This window comes from Macaca mulatta, chromosome 2, assembly GCF_049350105.2.
Source record: "Macaca mulatta isolate MMU2019108-1 chromosome 2, T2T-MMU8v2.0, whole genome shotgun sequence".
Lineage (NCBI taxonomy): Eukaryota > Metazoa > Chordata > Mammalia > Primates > Cercopithecidae > Macaca > Macaca mulatta.
The window spans coordinates 81,708,194-81,732,000 of NC_133407.1; the positions used below are offsets into that span (position 1 = coordinate 81,708,194).

General features: G+C 39.6%; 1 protein-coding gene across 1 annotated transcript in view; it reads left to right on the plus strand.

Annotated features, from left to right (window-relative positions):
* Nucleotides 1–7,076, plus strand: part of SEC62 (SEC62 homolog, preprotein translocation factor) — a 28,236-nt gene extending 21,160 nt beyond the window's left edge. Inside the window, 2 exon segments of the mRNA NM_001195502.1 lie at nucleotides 560–679; nucleotides 5,222–7,076. Of these exon segments, the coding sequence (NP_001182431.1) occupies nucleotides 560–679; nucleotides 5,222–5,691 (590 nt within the window). The 3' untranslated portion in view covers nucleotides 5,692–7,076.
* Nucleotides 7,077–23,807: the final 16,731 nt, after the last annotated feature.

Here is a 23,807-nt window from a genome sequence, read left to right on the forward strand (position 1 = left end):
AATCACTTGGGGAATGTTTTTCAGTCTGTGGATGTCAGAGCTCCACCCCAGAAGAAGAATCTCCAGAGAGGGGTCTTGGGAATCATTTTTTGTTGGGTTTGTTGTTCTGTTGTTTCTTTTAGCTCCCTTACTCAGTAGGCAGATATCTTAATATTTTTTAAATAAGGTAAGATTTTTTAAATAAGATATTTTTAAATATTTTAAAAATAAAATACTATTTTTTAAAAAATAATATTTTTTAAATAAGGTAGATATAGCTTGAAAATGGATAAATTAAGGAGGTAACAGTTTTGAATTTCTACATAGCACTTTTTTTCTAATTATATGTAATTTACACTAATTAAAAACTCCTAAACTAGTTTAAGAACAGTATAAAATGTTAGGTTGAACAATATGAAATTCCTCATAATTTACCATTTTTTACCTATAAAAATGGCAATTTTGTATTTCAATGTGTTTATGTTTGTCCGTTTTTCCCCCAGGGATATGTTTCTGTTATTGCAGCCATACCATTTAAGTTTTTATTCTAAAAGTTTAACTTGGTCATTTCTTGTTCCAGTGATTGCAGTAATAGCAGCCACCCTCTTCCCCCTTTGGCCAGCAGAAATGAGAGTAGGTGTTTATTACCTCAGTGTGGGTGCAGGCTGTTTTGTAGCCAGTATTCTTCTCCTTGCTGTTGGTAAGTATTGTTATCATAAAATTGACCTCAAGAAGGTTGCTATTGAGCAGTTGGACTATAATTTGGAACTTCAGTAAAGCTTAAGAAAAATTAATGGAGGTAAATCAAGAAGTATATGGTCTACATTCTGAGTCAAATCTCAAAACTCAGGCTTGATAAGATTTGTTCTGTCTGCAGAAAAAGGATTTAATACATCTTTAAAATTTTTTTTAATTATTAAGATTTTTTATTGACAAATCATAATTATACATTTATGGGGTACAATGTGATGTTTTGGTGTATGTGTACAATGTGGAATGTTTAATTCAAGCTAATTAACATAACTAGCATATCTATCACCTTTCTTGCCTATCATTTATTATGACACATTTGAAATTTACTTAGTTATTTTGAAATACACCATACATTATATCTTAATCTGCAAATAGATGTGCTTTAAAAATTAGTTATGGCAAAGGCTTTTAATATTTTTGCAATGGTAGATCTTTTATTAGACATAATACTTTCAGTAAAACATTTTTTAATTTTGGCTTAGAACAAACGAAATACCCAAATAATCTATGCATATATTTAATAAATTATTCTAAACAATTGATTTGCCATTTGGGGAAAAATCATTAATTCTCACCCAGGTACCAAAATATTAGATGCAATAAGGAGTTAATGTTTTAAAAATCAAATAGGAAAACCTAAGTAAATGAATTTTCCACAATTCTGGATGATTGGGGTCTTTCATAGTTGATTCATTTAGAGGCAGTGTCTTGCTCTGTCACCCAGACTGAAGTGCATTGGTGAGATCATAGCTCACTGCAGCCTTGAATTCCTGGGCTCAAGCAATCCTCCTGCCTCAGCCTCCCAAGTAGCTAGGACTACTGGTGCATGCCATCATCCCTGGCTTTTTGTGGGGGAGATAGGGTATCACTCTGCCCAGGCTGGTCTCAAACTCCTGACTTCAACTGATCCTCCAGCATTGGCCCCCCAAAGTGCTGGGATCATAAGATTATCACCACACCCAGCCATCTTTCATAGTTAAAAAGCAATATAGGGCCGGGCATGGTGGCTCACGCCTGTAATCCCAGCACTTTGGGAGGCCGAGGCGGGTGGATCACAAGGTCAGGAAATCGAGGCCATCCTGGCCAACATGGTGAAACCCCATCTCTACTAAAAATACAAAAATTAGCTGGGTTTGGTGGCATGAGCCTGTAATCCCAGTTACTTCGGAGGCTGAGGCAGGAGAATTGCTTGAACCTGGGAGGTGGAGATTGTAGTGAGCTGAGATACCACCACATCTGGCTAATTTTTTGTATTTTTAGTAGAGATGGGGTTTTACCATGTTGGCTAGGCTAGTCTCGAATTCCTGACCTCAGGTGATCTGCCCGTCTTGGCCTCCCAAAGTGTTGGGATTACAGGTGTGAGCCACTGTGCCCAGCCTCCTTTCTCTGGCTTAGTAACCTCTAGCAGCAGAAAAATCCCCTCCTGCTTTTGCATGGAACACGGGCACATTTGTAGGCCAAGAAATAATATCTAAGCCTGTTTGAATTTAGTGTCAGTGTAATACCTGCATCAAGAAGGAAAAGTCATAAACTTTGATCTGACATTAGACATAATAAAATTGGTGCTTTTTGCCTTTCAAATTCCTGAAATTTAGAAACTCCTTGGAAATTTTTAGCAAAGGTTTAGCTCCACTGAATAGAACTACTCTACTTGCTTATTTTTAAATTAAACCAGTGTTCACAATAATTTATGGTTATTATATAGTTTTGCTGTTTAAAATTTGTTTCTTCAGTAGTCTCTTTAAATAAATTTTCATTGTAAATATGCTGTGGATTTAAATATTCATTATGAACCAAATAGTCTTCTGAATTATACCAGGAAACAAACCAACCTTTTATGTTGATTCTCTTAGAAAATGCAATTCCAAATATACTTTCAAATAATTAGATATTTCTTTTATATTATCTTTGAAGTCTTTATATATATTTTATTAATATATATTTATATCTATATTTATATATATGTTCATTTTTTGGAGACAGGGTCTTGCTCTGTTGCCCAGGGTAAGGTACCATGACAGAATCATAGCTCACTGTACCCTCAAACTCCTGGGCTCAAGCAGCCCTCCCACCTCAGCTTCCTGAATAGCTGGGGCTATAGGAGCATGTTGCCATGCCTAGCTGATTTTTTTTTTTTTAAGAGTCAGGGTCTTGAAATATTGTGTATTGGTCACAATTATATTTGGCGTTTCTTTGAATATGCATTGTTAATAATGCCATTTAAAATAAGACCTTTGGCAGTTTTCTAAAATCTGTCACTTTTAGTGTAGGAATGTTATTATAGTACATGTCACAACTTCCCCATAATTCTTCCCTTTTCACTCTTGGTACTGTAGTGCCACATAGCGAAAAACTGTAAAACATGAGCATTCTGCCATACCATTTGTATGTGATAAGAAATTAGGTTTTATTTGTGCCATTTCTGTATTGCTTTTTCTTTGGTTTGATACAAGATTTCATATTATGAACCATCTGCCTTACAATCCTGTAAAACCTATCATTGCATCATAATTGGAGAAAAAAATGTACAGCCTCCTTAAATTCATTATCTCTGTTTATCAGTGGAATTTATTCTTAAATCATAATTTTAAGCATATTTACCTTTTCCGTTTATGCCACGAAAGATTCTAATATGTACAGGAGTCTTTCAGAATACTTATATTCTTGTGAAAATAAAAATAGCTATTTTTAAAAGTCAAGACAGTTATAACAATTTTCTTCCATTTATACAAAGCAAAATATGGAAGACACATAGATTAGCTTATTTCAGGCTTTATATGAAAACAGCGACAGAATTGTCTGAAGAAAACAAAAACCAAAAATCCTGTCATAATTGATTAGTCTGTAACAGTCACATAATCATCATGACCTTTTAAAAAACAGGAAAAATCACTTAGCTCTACATAATTGGTAAATTCAGAGAAAACTAAATATTGGGGTTTGTAATAACTCATTAGTAAAAATTTTAAAATTCAAATTCCATTTTTCTACAGTTTTGTCAAAATACAGTGTTATAAAATAAAAGAATAAACCTTATGTGTTTAAGTGATCTTGCTTTCTTTAACATTGTATTTTTCTTAATACTGAGAGGATTGGTCTTTAAGCAAAAATTAAATAATTTACCTAATCAATAAAACAAAAAGGTCAGGTTCAGTGGCTCACAACTGTGATCCCAACTACTCGGGAGGCTAAGGTGAGAGGATCACTTAAAGCCAGGAGTTCAACACTGGCCTGGACAACATATCAAGAACCTGTCTATGAAAGTAGATAGGTAGGTAGGTAGAGAGAGAGGGAGAAAAGACAGATGAGAGAGAGAAAGAGATTAGATAAATAGATGATAGGTACATATCTGTAATCCCAGCACTTTGGGAGTTTGAGTCCAGGAGTTCACGACCAGACTGTGCAACATGGCAAGACCCCATCTCTACAAAAAATACAAAAATTAGTGGAGCCATAGTGGCATGTACCTGCTACTTGGAGGCTGAGGTGGGAGGATTGCTTGAGCCCAGGAGGTGAGACTGCAGCGAGTCATGATTGCACCACTGCACTCCAGCCTGGGTGACAGAGCAAGACCTTGTCCTCAATAAATAAATAAGACAACAAAGATTAAAAGATGGAAACTTTTTAATACTGGGATTCCTTATCCAGGGCTAATTTATCCTTTAGGCATAGTAAATACATGCCTTGGGCCAAGATTACATATAGGGGTCCACAGAAATATTCTCATTTTTATTTCTTTTAAATCAGAAGTAGTAATGTATATACATGTATGTACTAGCAAACCTATATGGTATTTTATTCATGTTTATACAAATGTATAGAAAATAGTCATAAATGTGTAGAAAATATAATTTTAATATTTTTTTATGGAGTAAGTTCCTTACAAAGGCAAAAAGGCCTAGAGACTTGGAAAGTAGGATGTAGCCCTGCTTTTTCCTTCTTAAAGGCTTCCTTCCTAAACACCTTTTCATCTCTTTATTTTATTCTTTTCCTACACCATGATCTTACGAATACTTAAATTCCCAACTGATTGCTATGTGTATTGAAGCATAATATCACAAAGTGCATAAATCAGAAGTGTATATCCATGAAACAACACCCAGATGGAAAAAAGAAGTAATTTTTTTCGGAGTGACGTTATTGCATTGTGACCTCAAGTTCAGAGCAACATGCTGTGCCCCTAGAATACTGTGATAGCTGCTAAACTAGTCAGGAATTTTTTTGTTTTGTTTTCAAGCATGCAGTGGTGTAATTATAGCTTACTGTAGCTCACTGCAGCCTCAAGCTCCTGGGCGCAAGTAATCCTCCCAAGTAGCTGGGATTAGAGGTTTAGCCACCACGCTCAGCACTAATCAGGATTTAAATATTCATATTTAAGGTGTATGAAATGTGCAGGTAATAAAACTGTTTTCCCAGCTTTTTATTAACAAATACTCCCTTCTGAGGCTACGTTTGAATTACTCAATTAGAGAAATTTTTCTCCCCACAGCTCGATGCATTCTATTTCTCATCATTTGGCTCATAACTGGAGGAAGGCACCACTTTTGGTTCTTGCCAAATCTGACTGCTGATGTGGGTTTCATTGACTCCTTCCGGCCTCTGTACACACATGAATACAAAGGACCAAAAGCAGACTTAAAGAAAGATGAAAAGTCTGAAACCAAAAAGCAACAGAAGTCCGACAGTGAGGAAAAGTCAGACAGTGAGAAAAAGGAAGATGAGGAGGGGAAAGTAGGACCAGGAAATCATGGAACAGAAGGCTCAGGGGGAGAACGGCATTCAGACACGGACAGTGACAGGAGGGAAGATGATCGATCCCAACACAGTAGTGGAAATGGAAATGATTTTGAAATGATAACAAAAGAGGAACTGGAACAGCAAACAGATGGGGATTGTGAAGAGGAGGAGGAAGAGGAAAATGATGGAGAAACACCTAAATCTTCACATGAAAAATCATAATCTGACTAATTTTGGGACTGAATGAATAAGTACAAAAGGTTGGATTTTCTATGTTGGCTGATTACCATATTGAACACATGGCATTTGTAGCATTCTTTAAATCTGTTTACTGAAATATATTTGACATTCAAGCAGTTATATTCAGTCCTTCATTTTATAGAATATTGGCACTATTATTGGTACAGTTTAAAGCCATTAATATGTTTTATCCATTTGATAATTTTACAGTAAGTAAATCTCATTCATTTTGACAGTTATCAAAGATGTACTTTCCACAGTTAAATTTACATTAATGGCAATTTTTGATAGTTTGTTTTATGGCTTTTTACTGTTAGACTAATCAAAAATAACTTTAAAAGGAACAAAGAAACTCCAACATTTCACATTATGCATAGTTATGTAGCCATTTCACAGTTTCTTTAAGATGCATAAACTCATTGTTCTTGATAGTTCTTTTATTTTTCATTATAAAGTTACACCAGATTCAAGAATCTGAGTTAGCAGAATTCAAAACTATTTTGTGGAAACAAGCCAACTAGTAACCATGCAGCAACACTTCTGGTTTAGCTAAATTCTTTTTCCAATGTAGGAAATCCACACTGATTTGTACGTCTGACTCAGAGAAAGATGGTCGTCTCCAACAGAGAAAGTGAACAGCATTTGTTGGAAAGTGATGGCTCTCCCTCTTCCCTCCCCATTTCATTGTCGTAACGTAAAGTGTATTCTGTACATAATTTGCAAATAAAACATTTTATTTTAATTGTTACTTATTATTTAGATATTTCTCAACACTTAAATTCATAAAATTAAGACCATGTAAGGGTATGTTTTTAGAGAAATGGAAGTTTCAGTAACCCACAGAACATCTGTGATCTTTCTACAGCAGCTTTAGTTTTGTGCCAACATTCCATGTATTTTGAATATGAGCAAAAACTGATCTTTATTAAATAAGAGCAGACTTAAAGTAGCTTTGTACGCCTTAATGTTCATTTTGATTTATTTTAAATCTTTACATTCAGAAATGAGATACTGTATTATCAGACCAGGAGGCATTGCTGTGAAAGATAATTTCCTATTCTAAAATATCAAATTTAAAATAAAGATAATAAAACGTAAGAGAACTATTGGACTCTAGTTGCTTTAACTAGTTTTGCAGTTTGACTTTACGTCTTAAACATCTTAGTTACAAGTCTTTGAAAACTCTTGTTTACTTATGAGCATAATCATTCCTTGGAGTTATACTTTTATAAACTAATAATGAATATTAAATGATTTTTCTTCAGTCACAGTGAGAGCATTTTGCTTTGTGGTTGAAATAGGTAGTGTATGTCAGTCTTTGCTTTAGTCTGTTTCTCATCTAAGTGTTTGAATTAAAGATGTTAAATTTTTCTAATTGTGGAAAATACATTTTATGTATCATTGACACATTTTATTAAACATGGCTTGATTGCTTCTTTATAGTAGTCCCTGTAAGTGGACAGAAATGTGGCTATTTGATGTTAATGCAACTATGTCAAGGCTGCAATCACTTTTAAGAGTTTTTTTTAGCAAATGTTCATTGATGAAGTGCCTGGGTATTTTCCCCTCCCATTTGCAGAGCTCTACTACATTTCCACAGTAAGCATTTATATATATAATGTTCGCTTCTGGGTTTCTTTATCACCAGTAACATTGATACCTATTTTGGGATATAAACATGGTGTTTTTCAGAAACAAAATTTATTTCATTAACCTTTTCTATTACTGTGATAATACCCAGGCACTCAATGTTTATCCTGAAATTTTTTATAATACATGTACTTTGTCTAGTCTTAAAGACATTTGGAGCATGGCCAGCAGGAAAGTCAGCTTCTTACTGATGTGTGTGGATTCTTACAGAATGTTAGTACAAATTTTTATAAATATTTGGTGATCCCTGGGGGGAAATATCATTCTTACTATGGTTAGAAAGTGAATTAGAAATTTCAGCTCAGTTTCTATTTTACTATTCAAGTTGTATACTTCAAACAAATGCAAAAATCAAAAGACTGCCTCTATTACAATCCTCAGTGGAATAGATGGCTATCTTTCTTGGCTAACATTAAATATTCTTGTATCAGAGCATGGAAAATTGTTTATAATTGTTAATAGAATGGTGGGGTTTTTTTTGTTTTTTTTTTTTTAAGAACTTCAGATTCGCTATGCTGCTGTAAGTAGAAGCATGAAGCTTTTTGATCATGTAGGGCTTATTGTAGAGGGTATCAATTGGCCTAACTAAGCAGGATTGGATTTACCAGAGGCTAAGTTCAGATAGTAAGAATAATGCATATGTGATTGTTCTTAAAGTCAATGTATTAAATAAGGTATTTTTCCTTTTCCCTCTTACTGGATTTTTAAATTTTCAAACCATATGGCCTAGATAACTTTAATTGAAATAATATAGATTTAGTTGAATACTACATTTTAATATATCACATGGAAATTATGCAGTGGTGATGAATTTTGGTGTTTCCCCCCTCTTTCTGGTTTTACATCATGAGGCTCAATTAGCTGCTGACAAGAAAAATCATCTTGTGTCTTTTGTAAATTGAATTTTTTTTTAAATCTTTATTAGGAACTGGAAAACAGCAAGTATGGTTGATTCTCATTATTCAAGGTAGTTATGTTCTATAAAGTCACTGCGAACACTGAATTAGCAAATACAGAACCTAGGGGAAATACAAGGCTAGATTTCTGCAAACCACTGGTCACATTTTCATCAAGCAGTCAACATGTAAATGTCTGTTTAAAGACACCTTATTTAATATAGTCGATTCATTAACCTTGAAGTCATGACCAACAACACTGTAACTCATGCCTGAATGAAGCTTATCTGACGCATAAGCTTCATAAGGCACACAACAGCCTTTTTGCCCTTAGGAACAGCTTTTTGCCCTTAGCACTAGGCTTGGGGGCCATTTTAAACAGTGAAATCAAAAAAAAAAAAAAACCAGAAATGCAAAAACCATGGCATTAGAGTAAAAAGGACACATTTATAGTATGAAAGCTGGAACATGGCCTTGTTCAACCTCAGCTGAGGATATATGTACAGCAAGTTTTTTGCTGTACCACAAAATTTTAGGTTAGGCAAATTCACAAATACAGAATCCACGAATAACAAGGATCAACTCTACTTAACTATATTTTAAAGCTGTGACATTTATCTACCTGGTTTATGTAATAGAATTTATTGCTGAATCATGCTCCAGTATTTGAGTGATGTTTTAAATATCCTATGTCTGAAAATAATTCCTCCTAATTGTGTAGTAATTTGCTTTTACTGTTTCAGCAGTATTTCAGGTCTTTGTTCATTCACTCAGTAATACTGAGCACTTACCATGTACCAGAATTTTACTAGGCACAACCATGAATAAAAATACAATTCTACCCTCTTGCACCATTAAATAGTGTGTTAAGTGCTATGGCAGCAAATTGCTACGTATGCTGGATATCTCTTGTTTTCCCCTCCCGCTCCACTCTGCTCTTGCCCCCAAAGCTGACCCGAATGGACCACAGCAGTGGGCTCCTATGCCTCCTGGCTTCTGAGTGGGTTTGGCCAAGGAGTGTCCTGGCCAGAGATCAGAGGATGGTAGGGTGCCTATTCTCAGCTCTTCTCCTGGGGTTGGGGGGCTGCCTTAGAAGCCAAAGGTCACTTCTCCCAAACCCTTTCCCTGCTTTCCAGGTTGCCAGTCCCTGCACTCTTCCTTTCTGGCCAAGGATGATGTCTGTTCTGCTGCTACTAGCCTGGAGTTGCAGAAACTACTGTGCTTCCTCTATGGGTAGCCTATACCTATACTTTTGTAGTGTCTCCTCATAATAATGTAAAGAACCATCTGTTTCTTACTGGAATCAAGACCAATACCAAGGAGAAATACCTAGGGAACAAAAATTCCAATGAGGAATTCACCTCTTTGTCAGATCCTTATCACCAAACATTAGAAAATATCTCATAACTTTATACAGCGTGTTGTAAGAGTATTGATAACTAAAATCCTGTTCTAGTGGATGTCATGCAGATAACTACACAAGGAGATGAATTTAAATTTGCCTTCTTTGGCAAGCCCTTAAACCAATGGCTAAAGCAGTTAGTTGTGTTTCTGAGTAGGTCCCAATGCATTTATTTCATTTGTCCAATTGAGCAGACAGACCCTTTGAGACTTTAATTTCGTGGCTTTTCCAATCAGACAATATTTCAGTCTGAGAGAGGACATATTTTCTGAGGTTTATAGTTTTAGGATTGTCCAAAAGGCCTATGATCTCTTCTTAACATGACAGAAAGAGGGAAAGATAAGTTAAATTTCAAGGGAGTCAGATCATCATACTTACTTCATTTTCAGTGATTTCCCAGATGACTTTAATTTTTTGTGTCATGACTCCTCAGAATAATGGGTTTTTTTGTTTTTGTTGTTATTGTCTTTTTGGTTTTTTTTTTTTTTTCTTTTGAGATGGAGTCTCACTCACTGTGTCGCCCAGGCTAGAGTGCAGCGGCAAAATCTCGGCTCACTGCAACTTCCGCCTCCTGACGTTTAAGTGATCCTCCTGCCTCAGCCTCCCAAGTAGCTGGGATTATAGGCACATGCCACCACACCCTGCTAATTTTTGTATTTTTAGTAGAGACAGGGTTTCGCCATGTTGGCCAGGCTGGTCTTGAACTCCTGACATTAGGTGATCCACCTGCCTCGGCCTCCCAAAGTTCTGGGATTACAGGCATGAGCCACCATGCCCAGCCAGAATAATGTTTTTAATTGCAGAAAAGGAAATGCATGGGGTTACAAAGGAAACCAATTACACTGAAGTGTAAGCTACCAAAATAAGTTAATTTGTTATGTGGTAGTTATAGGTGTACGGTTAATAGCCAGATCTACGAGTGGATGTAATAACTGCTATGATGTTGAAGTAGCATAAAACATAGATCTCTGCACCAACTGTGATGTAACATGGAAATACCTGATTCCTGTTGACAAAGTCAGTTACTGCTAGTACAACTGTGGATTGCTGTCTGCACTTGTCATTGAAGGAAATACTAAATTTTAGTTTTAGGCTAGTGAAATTAAAGCTAATTTTTCCCATCCAAGTTCATGTATCTTCTGAATTATATCCGTGAATCCCTTAGAGGTCTGTGGATTGTAGGTTAAGAACCCCTGCCCTAGCTAATCAGATCCACCAATGATGTTTCAAATAGGACTATAACATATTCAAAGGCCAATGATACTTAGCATAATTCAATTTTAATATTATTCACATTTCATGTCACAAATTTAGTAACTTACATGTGTTATGTGATGTTTTGTTTGGATAGATTATGTCTTACTCCTAAATAAAAAGTCAAGATTTTTGTAGCAACTTCTATTTATTTTATGTATTATTTTGAGATGGGGGTCTCCTCACTCTGTCACTCAGGCTGGAGTACAGTGGTATGATCACGGCTCACTGCAGCCTTGACCTCCCGGGCTCAAGCGATCCTCCCACCTCAGCCTCCCAAGCAGCTGGGACTACAATTGCACACTACCATATCCAGTTAATTTTTATAATTTTCATAAAGATGGGGTCTCCCTATGTTGCCCATGTTGGCTTTGAACTCCTGGGCTCAAGTGATCCTCTTGCCTTGGCCTCCCAAAGTTGTGGATTATAGATGTGAACCGCCACGTCCATCCTGAAGCATCTTTTAAATGGGAGAAGCAAAATAGGGTTGTAACAACACAAATATTACCTTTCAGTCATTCAACAAACATTTGTGGAGTGATTACTACGTGCTAAGCATTGTGCAATCACAAAACTCAAAAAGCTAGTTTAGTAAGAGAGACAAGTATTCATGCAAATGGTGGCAATGGTGTTGTGTAATGTCAAGAGTATCTGTGACATGCTTATGAGATCACATATGTGAATACCCAGCCCAGATTAGGAAGGTCAGGAAAGGCATCCCATAGAAGTATCATGAGCTAGATCTTGAAGAATGAGTGGGTATTAGCCAAGTGAAGAATAGGGGAATTCTGGGCCAGTGCAGCAAGATGTGCAAAATAAGACAACAGAGTGAGCATGGCATCCCCTGAAACTGAAACTAGTTAAGGTACAGCTGGGAAAGAGAAGAGTCTAGAGAGGGATACAGGTGGCAAGTCATTGACCAGAATCCCTTCCTTTAAGAAATACTCCTTTCCCTTCTGTGGTGCTCCTCATTCCATTCCACGGTGACAGGCCTCAAGGATGAGCACCCAGTTCACACCAGGCCAATTGAAGTCTTCTCATTTCCTCAGGGATCTTGAATTCTAAGGACCACGTGGACCTGAAGAAACCAATAGCTATATTCCCTTCACATGAGTGGAGCCTGTCTAGAAATAGAACCAACATGAAAAAAACAGAACCAAGGGGTGGATCAGGAAGACAAGGCCTTAATGCCATCTTTGAACTCCTAGATCTAGCCTGACCTAAAGCCATTCCTGGGCTTTTCAGTTGCATAAGCCAACATATTCCTCATTTTTTCTCAGTTATTTTGAATGAGATTTCTGTCACTGGGAACTGAAAGATGACTGAGTTGCACACAGTAAGTATGAACAGTGACACTAAAATACCTTTGGAGCAGATTGACTCAAAGCAGGAGAGTAACACATTCAGATTTGCATCTTAGACTACACTAATCACAAAGAAAATGGCATGGCAAGGAGCAAGGCTTAGATATTCTCTGGATACTTCCAGTATTTCTCAGATTTACACATTCTAACCACAACTCCCCTCTTGTTAAAAACAATTTGTTTTCTTATTACAGAAAAATCGGAAACTTATAAGCAAAAATAACCAGAAAACTCACAAACCTACTATCTTAGTCCATTTTGTGTAGCTATAACAGATACCACAGACTGAGTAATTTATAAAGAAAATAAACTGACCTGGCATGGTGGCTCATGCCTGTAATCCCACTACTTTAGGAGGTTGAGGCGGGTGGATCACCTGAGGTCAGGAGTTCAAGACCAGCGTGGCTAACATGGCAAAACCCCATCTCTACTGAAAATACAAAAATTAGCTGGATGTGGTGGTGTGCACCTGTAGTCCTAATTACTCGGGAGGCTGAGGCAGGAGAATTGCTTGAACCCAGGAGGCAGAGGTTGCAGTGAGCTGAGATCATGCCACTGCACTCCAGCTTGGGCAACAAAGTGAGATTCTGTCTCAATTAAAAAAAAAAAAAAAAAAAGAAGAAGCTTATTTGACTTATGAGTTTGGAGGCTGAGAAGTCCAAGAGCATGGCACTGGGATCTAGTGAGGGCTTTCGTGCTGCATCCCATGGTGGAAGGCAGAAGGGCAAGAGAAGATGAAAGCCAGTGAGCAAGAAGGGGCTGAACTGGCTTTTATAACAAGCCCACTCTCATGATAATAACAATGAATCTGTGAAGGCAGAGACCTTATGGCCTAATCACCTCTTAAAGGTTCCACCTCTTAATACCATCACAATGGCAATTAAATTTCAGCATGAGTTTTGAGGGGGACATTGAAACCATAGCAACTACCTCCAGAGACAACTACTGTTAAAACTCATATATACCCTTCTATAGCTCTTATATGTGTAACATGTATGTCTATGTTCACTGAGGTGAGGAGATAGTAAATAAATGAGATCATACCATGTATACTTTATATTAAGAGCATTCAGAAATAAACGATCTGGAAAAAGAACATGTTGTGTGAAACCAAAGACACCATTTTTTCAGAAGAACAAATTATTGACCAGCTTATGATTTTAAATTGTATTTCTGCTCACCAACTTAAAGCTTCAGATTGTGATGTTATCCTTAGACTAAGTATATAGTAGGCCAGGCACGGTGGCTCACACCTGTAATTCCAGCACTTTGGGAGGCCAAAGCGGGTGAATCACGAGGTCAGGAGATCGAGACCATCCTGGCTAACATGGTGAAACCCCGTCTGTAATAAAAATACAAAAAATTAGCCAGGTGTTGTGGTGGGCGCCTGTAGTCCCAGCTACTCAGGAGGCTGAGGCAGGAGAATGGCGGAAACCCGGGAAGCAGAGCTGGCAGTGAGCCAAGATCGTGCCACTGCACTCTAGCATGGCTGACAGGGCAAGACTCTGTCTCAAAAAAGAAAGACTAAGTATATAGTAAACGCATGCATGTTACAAAGTATTTCACATTACAGTGTTTTTAATGATCAACATTCGAGGGGATTAGAAGGAAGAATTTATTATTAACTTGCCATATCCTCAAATACATACACCTTTTACAATTATGGCACTTTGCACTGCAAAGAAAAAAATAAAGGGCAGTAACAAGTAAATTAGTACACAACAAGGCTCTTGAAAACAAGAGCAGTAACTGCAGAAACTGGTCTGTACTTACAGAGTCTGGACAATGTCTGACAGACTGCACAGCTATAAAGAGTGGTTGGTTACTATACAAAGCAAAGCAAGTTGCATCTCTGTCTCATCTCTCTAGTTGCATATACTCCACAGGGTTTAATTACAAAATTGAAACCCTATTCTTAATAACTTATTTTCTCATTGTCCTTTAATAAAAGAACCATCAGAATTCTCCACTTTTCAATCGCATGTGCTGTCTTCTATCTCACCTTCCATCCCATCCCCAACTTAGTCTCCTTCCAAAGTACTGATTGCAAATTTCATTACTTAACAGACAACATATGCGGCCGGGCGTGGTGGCTTATGCCTATAATCCCAGCACTTTGGGAAGCCAAGGCAAGCGGATCACGAGGTCAGGAGATCAAGACCATCCTGGCCAACATGGTGAAACCCTGTCTCTACTAAAAATACAAAAATTAGCCAGGCGTGGAGTGGAGGTGCACACCTGTAGTCTCAGCTAGTCAGGAGGCTGAGGCAGGAGAATTGCTTGAACCCAGGAGGCAGAGGCTGCAGTGAGCCGAGATCATACCACTGCGCTCCAGTCTGGGCAACAGAGCAAGACTCCATCTAAAAATTTAAAAAAAAAAAAAAAATGCAATATTCAGATGTCTCGTGCTTCCCTCTGCCTCCACCCAAAGTTTATTATTAACAGCACTGTTGGGAGCATGACATGTTTGTTTGAACTGTTCCATCAATGCCAAGCCACGATTATACACGGATAATATCCCTAGAGAAGGGAACCAACTCCTGGAAAATGAGCTCGAGTGTTCAGCCCCATTGCCACCTCACATTCTTTATTCCCCACCACACAGATTGAGAGGGGTGTGGTGATCAGACAGAGGAATGCCATTTGGACTCCCAGCACAGGCCATAGACTACTTTTCTCAAGAGGCAATGGCAGTTCTCTGCAACACTCAGGAGGCGAGTCATCTGAAGAATCTTAAAACTGGGAGACCTGCTCCACCATCCTTTCCTTATTTCATTCAACCAACATTTACTGAGCCTCGACTATGTGCTGAACAATGAAAATATAATGAGGAACCCATAGTCCCGGCTCAGAATCCAGGGAAGGAGCAAGGAAACCAGCAGCTGCCTGCACATGCACACGTTGCCGGAGGAGAGCCATCTTCCGCCCTAAAAGCTACCGTCTCCACCATCTGAAAGTTTCCAGCCTGGTAGGGTTATGATAAGGCAAACAAACAAACAGATGCAAACAAAGTGCTCAGGCTTTAACAAAGAGCTTCGATGGTGAAGGAGAGATTGCAGAGGCAAAAAGAGGCCAGCAATGAGAGAGCTCTTATCCCACAATGGAGGATTTTACAGCAGTCATCACTCCTTAGTCTCTGTTTCCTTTTTATCACCGCCACAAATGCTTCCCAGAACTGGGAATATTGCCCACCAGGAGTTTACAAATCCAAGTGAAAACTAACCACTAACTGATGGCGTAGAAAGGAAAGGAACAGGCCACGCGTGGCAGCTCATGTCTGTAATCCCAGCACTTTGGAAGGCTGAGGCAGGCAGTCACCCGCGGTCAGGAGTTTGAGACCAGCCTGGCTAACATGGTGAAATTCCATCTCTACTAAAAATACAAAAATTAGCCGGGCGTGGTGGCAGGCGCCTGTAATCCCAGCTATTTGGGAGGCTGAGACAGGAGAATCACTTGAACCCAGGAGGCAGAGGTTGCAGTGAGCCGAGATCATACCACTGCACTCCATCCTGGGCATAGGAGCAAGACTCTGTCTCAAAAAAAAAGAAAAAGAAGAAGAAAAGAAAGGAACAAAAGAATAACTCCTTGGGCCTCTGGTATAGAGGCTTCCAGCAGAGTCACAATATGTGGGACAATATCAAATAAGCATTCCATTTGTCACTAAAATATCTTGTGTTTACCATAAAGTGATACCTGCTTAAAATAAAACCCATCAGGATGCTCATTTTGTTCACCCTACCCCCACTTGCCACATTACAAAGAGGAAGCAACAAGACATTGTTCAATGCTGCTGAGAACAATTTCATTTCCTTCCTGTTCACTATCTTTTTTGATACAACGTGTAATTATGGGAATTTTTAAGAATTTTCAACAACTGTCTTCTGTAAAACTTAGTCCCTTCTGTAGCAACATATGATCCCCCTGCAAATCAAGGTAGCTAGGAATTGTGCAGTGAAAGAGAGTGGTTTGCTTTAATGTTGTGTGCAACTAACTTCCTGTTGCCTTTTAAATGTTCCGCTGCTAGTACAGCATAATTGGATAACTAATAACAAATACACATGGCGCTGATTTTGTTTCATTAAAACATTTACAGAAGTTCAAAGTTAAGTATCTGAAATACCTGATTGATTTTTGTTTTTCACTACAATCTTTTTATGGCATAACATATGCACAGCTAATATTTTAAAATAAAATGTAATATACCTAAAGAGAAGTGCACAAATCATAAGTATATGGTTTAATGAATTATCACAAAGTGTACACACCCATGTAACCATTAGACCAAGCAGCAGAACATCAGCTCCTAGAACCCCCCGCTCGCAGAATGGGGGGGTCCTCTCAGCCACCTGACTCCTCGCCTTCCACTTTTAACACCACAGGTTCGTTTTGCCTGTGTTTGAACTTCATGTAAATGGAATCATACTATGGAGTCTTTTGTGTTTGACTTTTCAATACTGTGAGATCCATAATGTATACAGGAGCAGTTCCTTCAGGATCCTTGTACAGATTATTAATCACATCCCAGATGGGAGAATGACCCACAACTGATGATTACGAGGTTTGCCACAGACTGGGACTCCAAGTACAACTCCATTTCTTCATCTCCCCACTCTAACACTGATGAACAGAGCCTCCGTTGTCTGCTGAGGGCAGGCTACTGGCTACAAGAATAATTTCCAGAGAACCCTTCTCACCATTGTAACTAAATCCCTACTAAGAATGTTGCTGTTCTCTTCCCTGTGAATCCACTAGTGAAATCCGAGCACCTCCTGTGCGAGTCCTCCTGTGAGTGCCACGGGGAAACAGTCCAGCCAGGAAGCAGCTCATATAATTCAAGGACACGATCTGATTAAGATGATAAGAGAGGTACGAGTTGCTTTGGGAATTTTAAAGTCAGAGGAAATCGCTTCATTCGACGGATCAGAAACAGGCCTTTGAGGACCAGTGGGATTGACAGGCTAATCTGTGGGCACACTTCAGGCCAAGGCTATATCCTGAGTAAAAACAAACAAGCAAACCAAAAGAGACAACGGGGCATTGTGCGGAAAACATGAAGGGTCCTGGGTGGCTTAATCCTAGGGAATATTGGGGGTTGAGTCTAGAAACCCAGGTAAGGATCATATTGTGGGAGATCTTAAATGTCAAGGGGAGGAAGAAATTTACTCCAGTGACTTTTTTCACTGGTTTCTGCCCTGCTCACCTCCCTTTCCAACAACTAACTTTTGTCCACTTTGCTTCTCTCTTAGGGGCCTTTCTCTCTCCCTTCGCTCCTTGTTTTTGTTTTAATTATTATTATTATACTTTAAGTTCTAGGGTACATGTGCACAATGTGCAGGTTTGTTACATAGGTATACATGTGCCATGTTGGTGTGCTGCACCCATCAACTCATCATTTACATTAGGTATTTCTCCTAATGCAATCCCTTCCCCAGCCCCCACCCCGACAGGCCCCGGTGAGTGATGTTCCCTGCCCTGTGTCCAAGTGTTCTGATATCACTCCTTGTTTTTTTAAGAATTCTTATTTTCCACTTCAATTTAACCCACTGCAAGCTGGTTCCTATACCCAACTTCTGAAATTACTCCTGCTGAGATCTCTGTGCATCTCAGAGTTCTTGGTTGCAAAGAGCTGAACCAGCTCTGGCTAGAGGAAGCAAAAATGGGATTTTCTAGGGAAAGGTGCACATGGCTCCCGAGATTGAAAGGAAGGCTGGAAAAGTAAGCTTAGAAAACAGAAAGGAACCAAGAAATATCCGGCAGCCCAGGACCAGTCACCAGAGCAAGCTACTTAGGTCTTCATTGCTGTTGTATCCTCCCACCGCACCTCTGCCTTGACTGATCTGACTGCCCCAACTCTTTGCATCACTCTTTCAAGAGTCAAAGTCCTCCGTGGGAGCATCCTTCTGGCTGAGCTTGGATCAAGGGGTCTGGCTTCTCACTCAGAAAAAAAAGAAGCATTTACCCTCACCTCTCAGATTCTTAGTGAGAGGCAGAGACCCCCGAATAGTGAAATATTTGAATGAGTACAAACTCACCCAACTGCTGAGCCAAGTAACCTCTTTTCAGCCTTTATCCCACTTTATCTCTGTATCATTCTTCACTATCAGCATCCAAGCCTTCACCTCTCACCTTCTTAAAATTGTCTCTTCCAAGCTTGGTGCGGTGGATCCCACCCTAATCCCAACACTTTGAGAGGCTGAGGCAGGAGAATTGCCTGGGCAACACAGTGAGACCCCCTCTCTACTAAAAATAATTTAAAAATTAACCTGGCATGGTGGCATACACCTGTAGTCTACTTTGGGAGGCTAAGGCAGAGGATAGCTTGAGTTCAGGAGGTCAAGGCTGCGGTGAGCCAGGATCCCACCACTGCACTCCAGTCTGAGTGACAAAGGGAGACCCTGTCTCAAAATAATAAAATAAAGTAAAATAAAATAAAATTCTTTCTTCTTCAGCATCCAGGACACGGCTTTTTTCCTGGTTCTTTTTTTTTTTTTTTTTTTTTTTTTTTTTTTTTACTTCTGGCCACTCCTTCTTCTCTATTTGCTCTTGAAAGTTTGAGTCTCCAAAACTCCTTCCTTGGTCCACGCTCATTGGAAACACTCCCTCGGGTAATTACATTCGTTTCCTTGGCTTCAAATGTGACCCTCAATCTTTTGCTCCAAACTTGGCTTTCACTATGAGTCTCAGTCCCATGGGCACTTCAATATCAACATGTCCAAATGGAACTTTCATGGAACTTTAATCTCCCTCCCTGCAGGCCTGCTCCCCTTTCTGACCCCAAGTCGCAGCTGACCCAGGTAGAAACTCAGTTATCCTGAGTCCCCATGCACATATATTAGTCACCAAATTATCTTCACTCTACCTCAAAATTATCCTTTACTTACAAAAGTATGTTAAAAGTCTCATGACTCTACCATCTTGCTTCCCAATTAGCTTAGACGTTTATGATCTCAGGAGGAGAGTGATAGTAGGAGGGGTTGAGATGGGGTGGATGCAGGAATAACTAGGATAAAGGATCCAAAGGTGGATTGTGGAGAGAGAGAGGATAGAGTTTAGGGTGATCCCAGGTTTCTGGCCTGAGCAACTAGATAGACCAAAAGAAAACTGTGAGACTTTAGAAGAGCATCTAGTTTGGTAGTTCAGTGTTGAACATGTTATGTTGAAATGGGACAACCAGATGGAAATGTCCAGCAGATCATTGATATATATAATAATGTGAAGATGGGAGAAAGAACAGAATTAGAGCCTCCAGTTGTGGAGTCATCAGATCAACCATCAGCTGGTGGATAAAATCATGAAAGTGGTTGATATTAACACGAAGGCCAAATAGAGAGGGAAGACTCTTGAGTCAAGGTTGGATCGTGGAGACATCATCTCAGAGCAGTGATGGAGGAGCCCATCAGGAGGGTGGAGGAAAAACTCCAAGAGGTGAAAGCTAAGCAGGGAAAGCAGTGAGACCAGCCAATGGAGAAAGAGTCAAGGATGAAGTTACTAACCCTGCAGTCAAATGCAGCAGGGATTGCATTGGGCTTTGCATATGGAGGTCAGTTTAGTGCTTGCAAGGGCAGTTTCATGAGAGGCTGGGGAAGAGCCAGACAGCAGCAAGGTCAAGAGTGAGTGAACAGGAAATGGTGAGATATGAGTGCAATCTTGAAAAATGCCTGGCTGAGAGGGGAAAGAGTAACAACAGAAATAACTGGAGGGATGGCAGGATTAAAAGAGCCCCTTTCTCAAGGATAGGAAAGACCTGAACTTGTTCATGGTGAGATTGAGAGCCTGAATGCACACAAGAAAGAGAAGCTGGAGAGAGAAACTGAAGACACATGGAAGAAATGGACTGTGTTTGACTGATGGAATTGAGACCAGAAGAGGCAGACTGAGAAAATCAAGAGTCCTATTTGGGAACTTGCCAGCATCTGCATTTCAGAGGTTTTCAAGAGCTTCTTCTTTTTCTTTTCTTTCTATTTTAAAAGTTTAATTTTTTAAATTATATTCACATGATTCAAAAATAAAAAATTATAAGGGGCAAAACATTTCTTTCTTACCCTACATCTTCCCAGTTTCCCCTCCCACTTCATCCCCTTCCAGAGTTTCTTTTTTTTTTTTTTGAGACGGAGTCTCACTCTGTCACCCAGGCTGGAGTGCAGTGGTGAGATCTCAGCTCACTGCAACCTTTGCCTCTGGGTTCAAGCAATTCTCCTGCCTCAGCCTCCCTAGTAGCTGGGATTATAGGCACCCACGACCATGCCCAGATAATTTTTGTATTTTTATTTATATTTATTTTTTAATTATTTATTTATTTTTATTTATTTATTTTTTTGAGACGGAGTCTCGCTCTGTAGCCCAAGCTAGAGTGGAGTGGCGTGATCTCGGCTCATTGCAAGCTCCGTCTCCTGGGTTCACGCCTTTCTCCTGCCTCAGCCTCCCAAGTAGCTGGGACTACAGACGCCTGCCACCTCGTCTGGCTAATTTTTTGTATTTTTAGTAGAGACGGCGTTTCACCATTTTAGCCAGGATGGTCTTGATCTCCTGACCTCATGATCTGCCCACCTCGGCCTCCCAAAGTGCTGGGATTACAGGCGTGAGCCACCGCACCCAGCCAATTTTTGTATGTTTAATAGAGATGGGGTTTTGACATGTTGGCCAGGCTGGTCTCAAACTTCTGACCTCAGGCGATCCGCCTACCTTGGCCTCCCAAAGTGCTGGGATTACAGACATGAGCCACCATGCCCAGTTCAGAGTTTCTTTATGCACATATATTAAAGTATAAATATAGGTTCTTATTTTTACTCCCTTCCTTTCCCACTCCTCCCTTTTTAATCCAAAGACACATATTATATCCCCTTTCTGTAAGTTACTTTTTGTCACTTAACAGTATGTCTTGGAGAATCTTCCCACATCATTACATGGAGAGCTGCATGCTTACAAGCATTTTTCTAATGCTGGGGTCATAAGTGCCTGAAGTTTATTACACATGTCTTTTCATTTCACCTGCTTGAATTGCATGCTATTTAACACCACAGGTATTCAGGCATTTATTTATTTATTTACTTACTTACTTACTTATTTATTTGAGACAGGGTCGTGTTCTGTCACCCAGGCTGGCATGCAGTGGCACCATGATGGATCACTGCAGCCTTGACCTCTGAGGCTCAAGTGATCCTCCCACCTCAGCCTCCCGAGTAGCTGGGACTACAGGCACAAAACACCATGCCCAGCTAATTATGTTTTTTTTTCATAGAGACAGGGTCTCACTGTGTTGCCCAGGCTGGTCTTGTACTCCTGGCTTCAAGAGATCCTCCTACCTCCACCTCCCAAAATGCTCAGATTATAGGGATAAGCCACTGAGCTGGGGCTGGGCATTCCATTTTTGAGTGCAGCAGGGTTGACAATAATTATCTTGAAACACTGACCAGTTCAGGTCTTGTCTGATTCTAAATTAGCTATACGAATAACAAAGATGTAAACAAACATCAAAGATGATCGCTCCACATGAAGGCAGGTGCTGTCACATCTCAGGACAAATGCCCTGTTTGGAGGTAGAACGGAGAAAATGTAAAGGGATCTGTCTTTGGGTTAACAGCAGGAAATTAGCAGAACTTCAAAGCTGATAATAATCAGAAGCTTGGAAACTTGAGGGACTGTTCCCAAGATGGAACAGCAGATTCAGGTTTAGGCAATAGGAAAATGTCACTATCAGCTAAGAGCAACTGGAGAAGTGGACCCGCAGAAGTGGAGAGCTGAGGGAAATCAGAACAAATGTCTCAAATCTCTCTGACTCCCTTTAATTTTCAAAAACTGTAAATCAAAACAATAAGATGACTTGAAGTGATTGCCTGGAAATATAATAAGCAGAAGTATTAGCTGCCTTCACAGAAATGTTTGGGTGGAAAAAAATTAGTTGAATCAAATTTTGTGCTTTGAATAAATTTAAAGGATTATGCATCAATTTTAGCCTTTGTAAAAACAATGCTGTGTAACAAATCACTCACAATTCAGTGGCTTTTTAAAAATCCAAGCTCGGCCGGGCATGGTGGCTCACGCCTGTAATCCCAGCACTGGGAGGCCAAGGCAGGCAGATCAGTTGAGGTCAGAAATTCAAGACCAGCCTGGCCAACATGGTGAAAACTCATCTCTACTAAAAATACAAAAATTAGGCAGGCATGGTGGTGCACGCCTGTAATTTCAGCTACTTGGGAGGCTGAGGCAGAAGAATTGCTTGCACCTGGGAGGCAGAGCTTGCAGTGAGCTGAGATCTTGCCACTGCACCCCAGTCTGGACGACAGAGCAAGACTCTGTCCCAAAAATAAAAATAAAAAACTAAAAACTCAACCTAAACCTCCGATTTGGCAGTGAATTTTAGATACAACACCAAAAGCACAACCCACAAAAGAAAAAATTGTTAAGTTGGACTTCTTTAACAGTAAAAGCTTATAACTAATCTCAGTGGCTCATGCCTGTAATCCCAACACTTGATCTCTCGGAAGCAAGAGGATCACTTGAGACCAGGAGTTCGGCACCAGCCTTGCCAACATAACAAGACCCAATCTCTACCAAAAAACAAAAACAAACAAACAAAAAACCCTTATGCCCTGCAAAAGAGTATGAAAACACAAGCCACAGACCAGAGAAAATATTTGCTGAGCACCTCTCTGATAAAGGACTTGTATTTAAAATATACAAAGAACTCACAAGATTTAATGATAAGATATGAAACAACTCAATATAAAAATGGGCAAAAGAAATGAACAGATACATCAACAAAGAAGACACGCAGATGACAAAAAAAAAATGAAAAGATGCTCTACATCATATGTCATTAAGGAACTGCAAATTAAAACAGTGAGATACCGCTACACACCTATTAGAATGGCCAAAATAACCTATGGCCATGCCACCCTGAACACTCCCCATCTTGCCTAGAATGGCCAAAATCCAAAGCACTGACAACACCACAGTGGGTGTGTCAGTGAGAGGCTGTGGAACAGCAGGAACTCTTATTTATTGCTAGTGGGGACACAAAATAGTACAGCCACTTTGGAAGACGGTTTGATGGCTTTTTGTTTTGAAAAAGGGTCTCACTGTTACCCAAGCTAAAGTGCAGTGGTGCGATCATGGCTCACTGTAGCCTCAACCTCCCAGGCTCAAGCAATTCTCCCACTCAGCCTCCTGAGTAGCTGGGACCACAGGTGCGCACCATCACACGTGGCTAATTTTTTTTAAGACAGAGTCTTACTCTGTTGTCCAGACTGGAGGGCAGTGGCACAATCTAGGCTCACTGCAACCTCCACCTCCCAGGCTCAAGCTATTCTCCTGCCTCAGCCTCCCGAGTAGCTGGGATTACAGGTGCGCACCACCACGCCTGGCTAATTTTTGTATTTTTAGTAGAGACGGGGTTTCACCATGTTGGCCAGGCTGGTCTCAAACTCCTGACCTCTGGGGATCAGTCCACCTCAGCCTCCCAAAGTGCTGGGATTACATGAGTTAGCCACCGCTCCCAGCCATACCTGGCTAATCTTTAAAAAATTTTCTTGT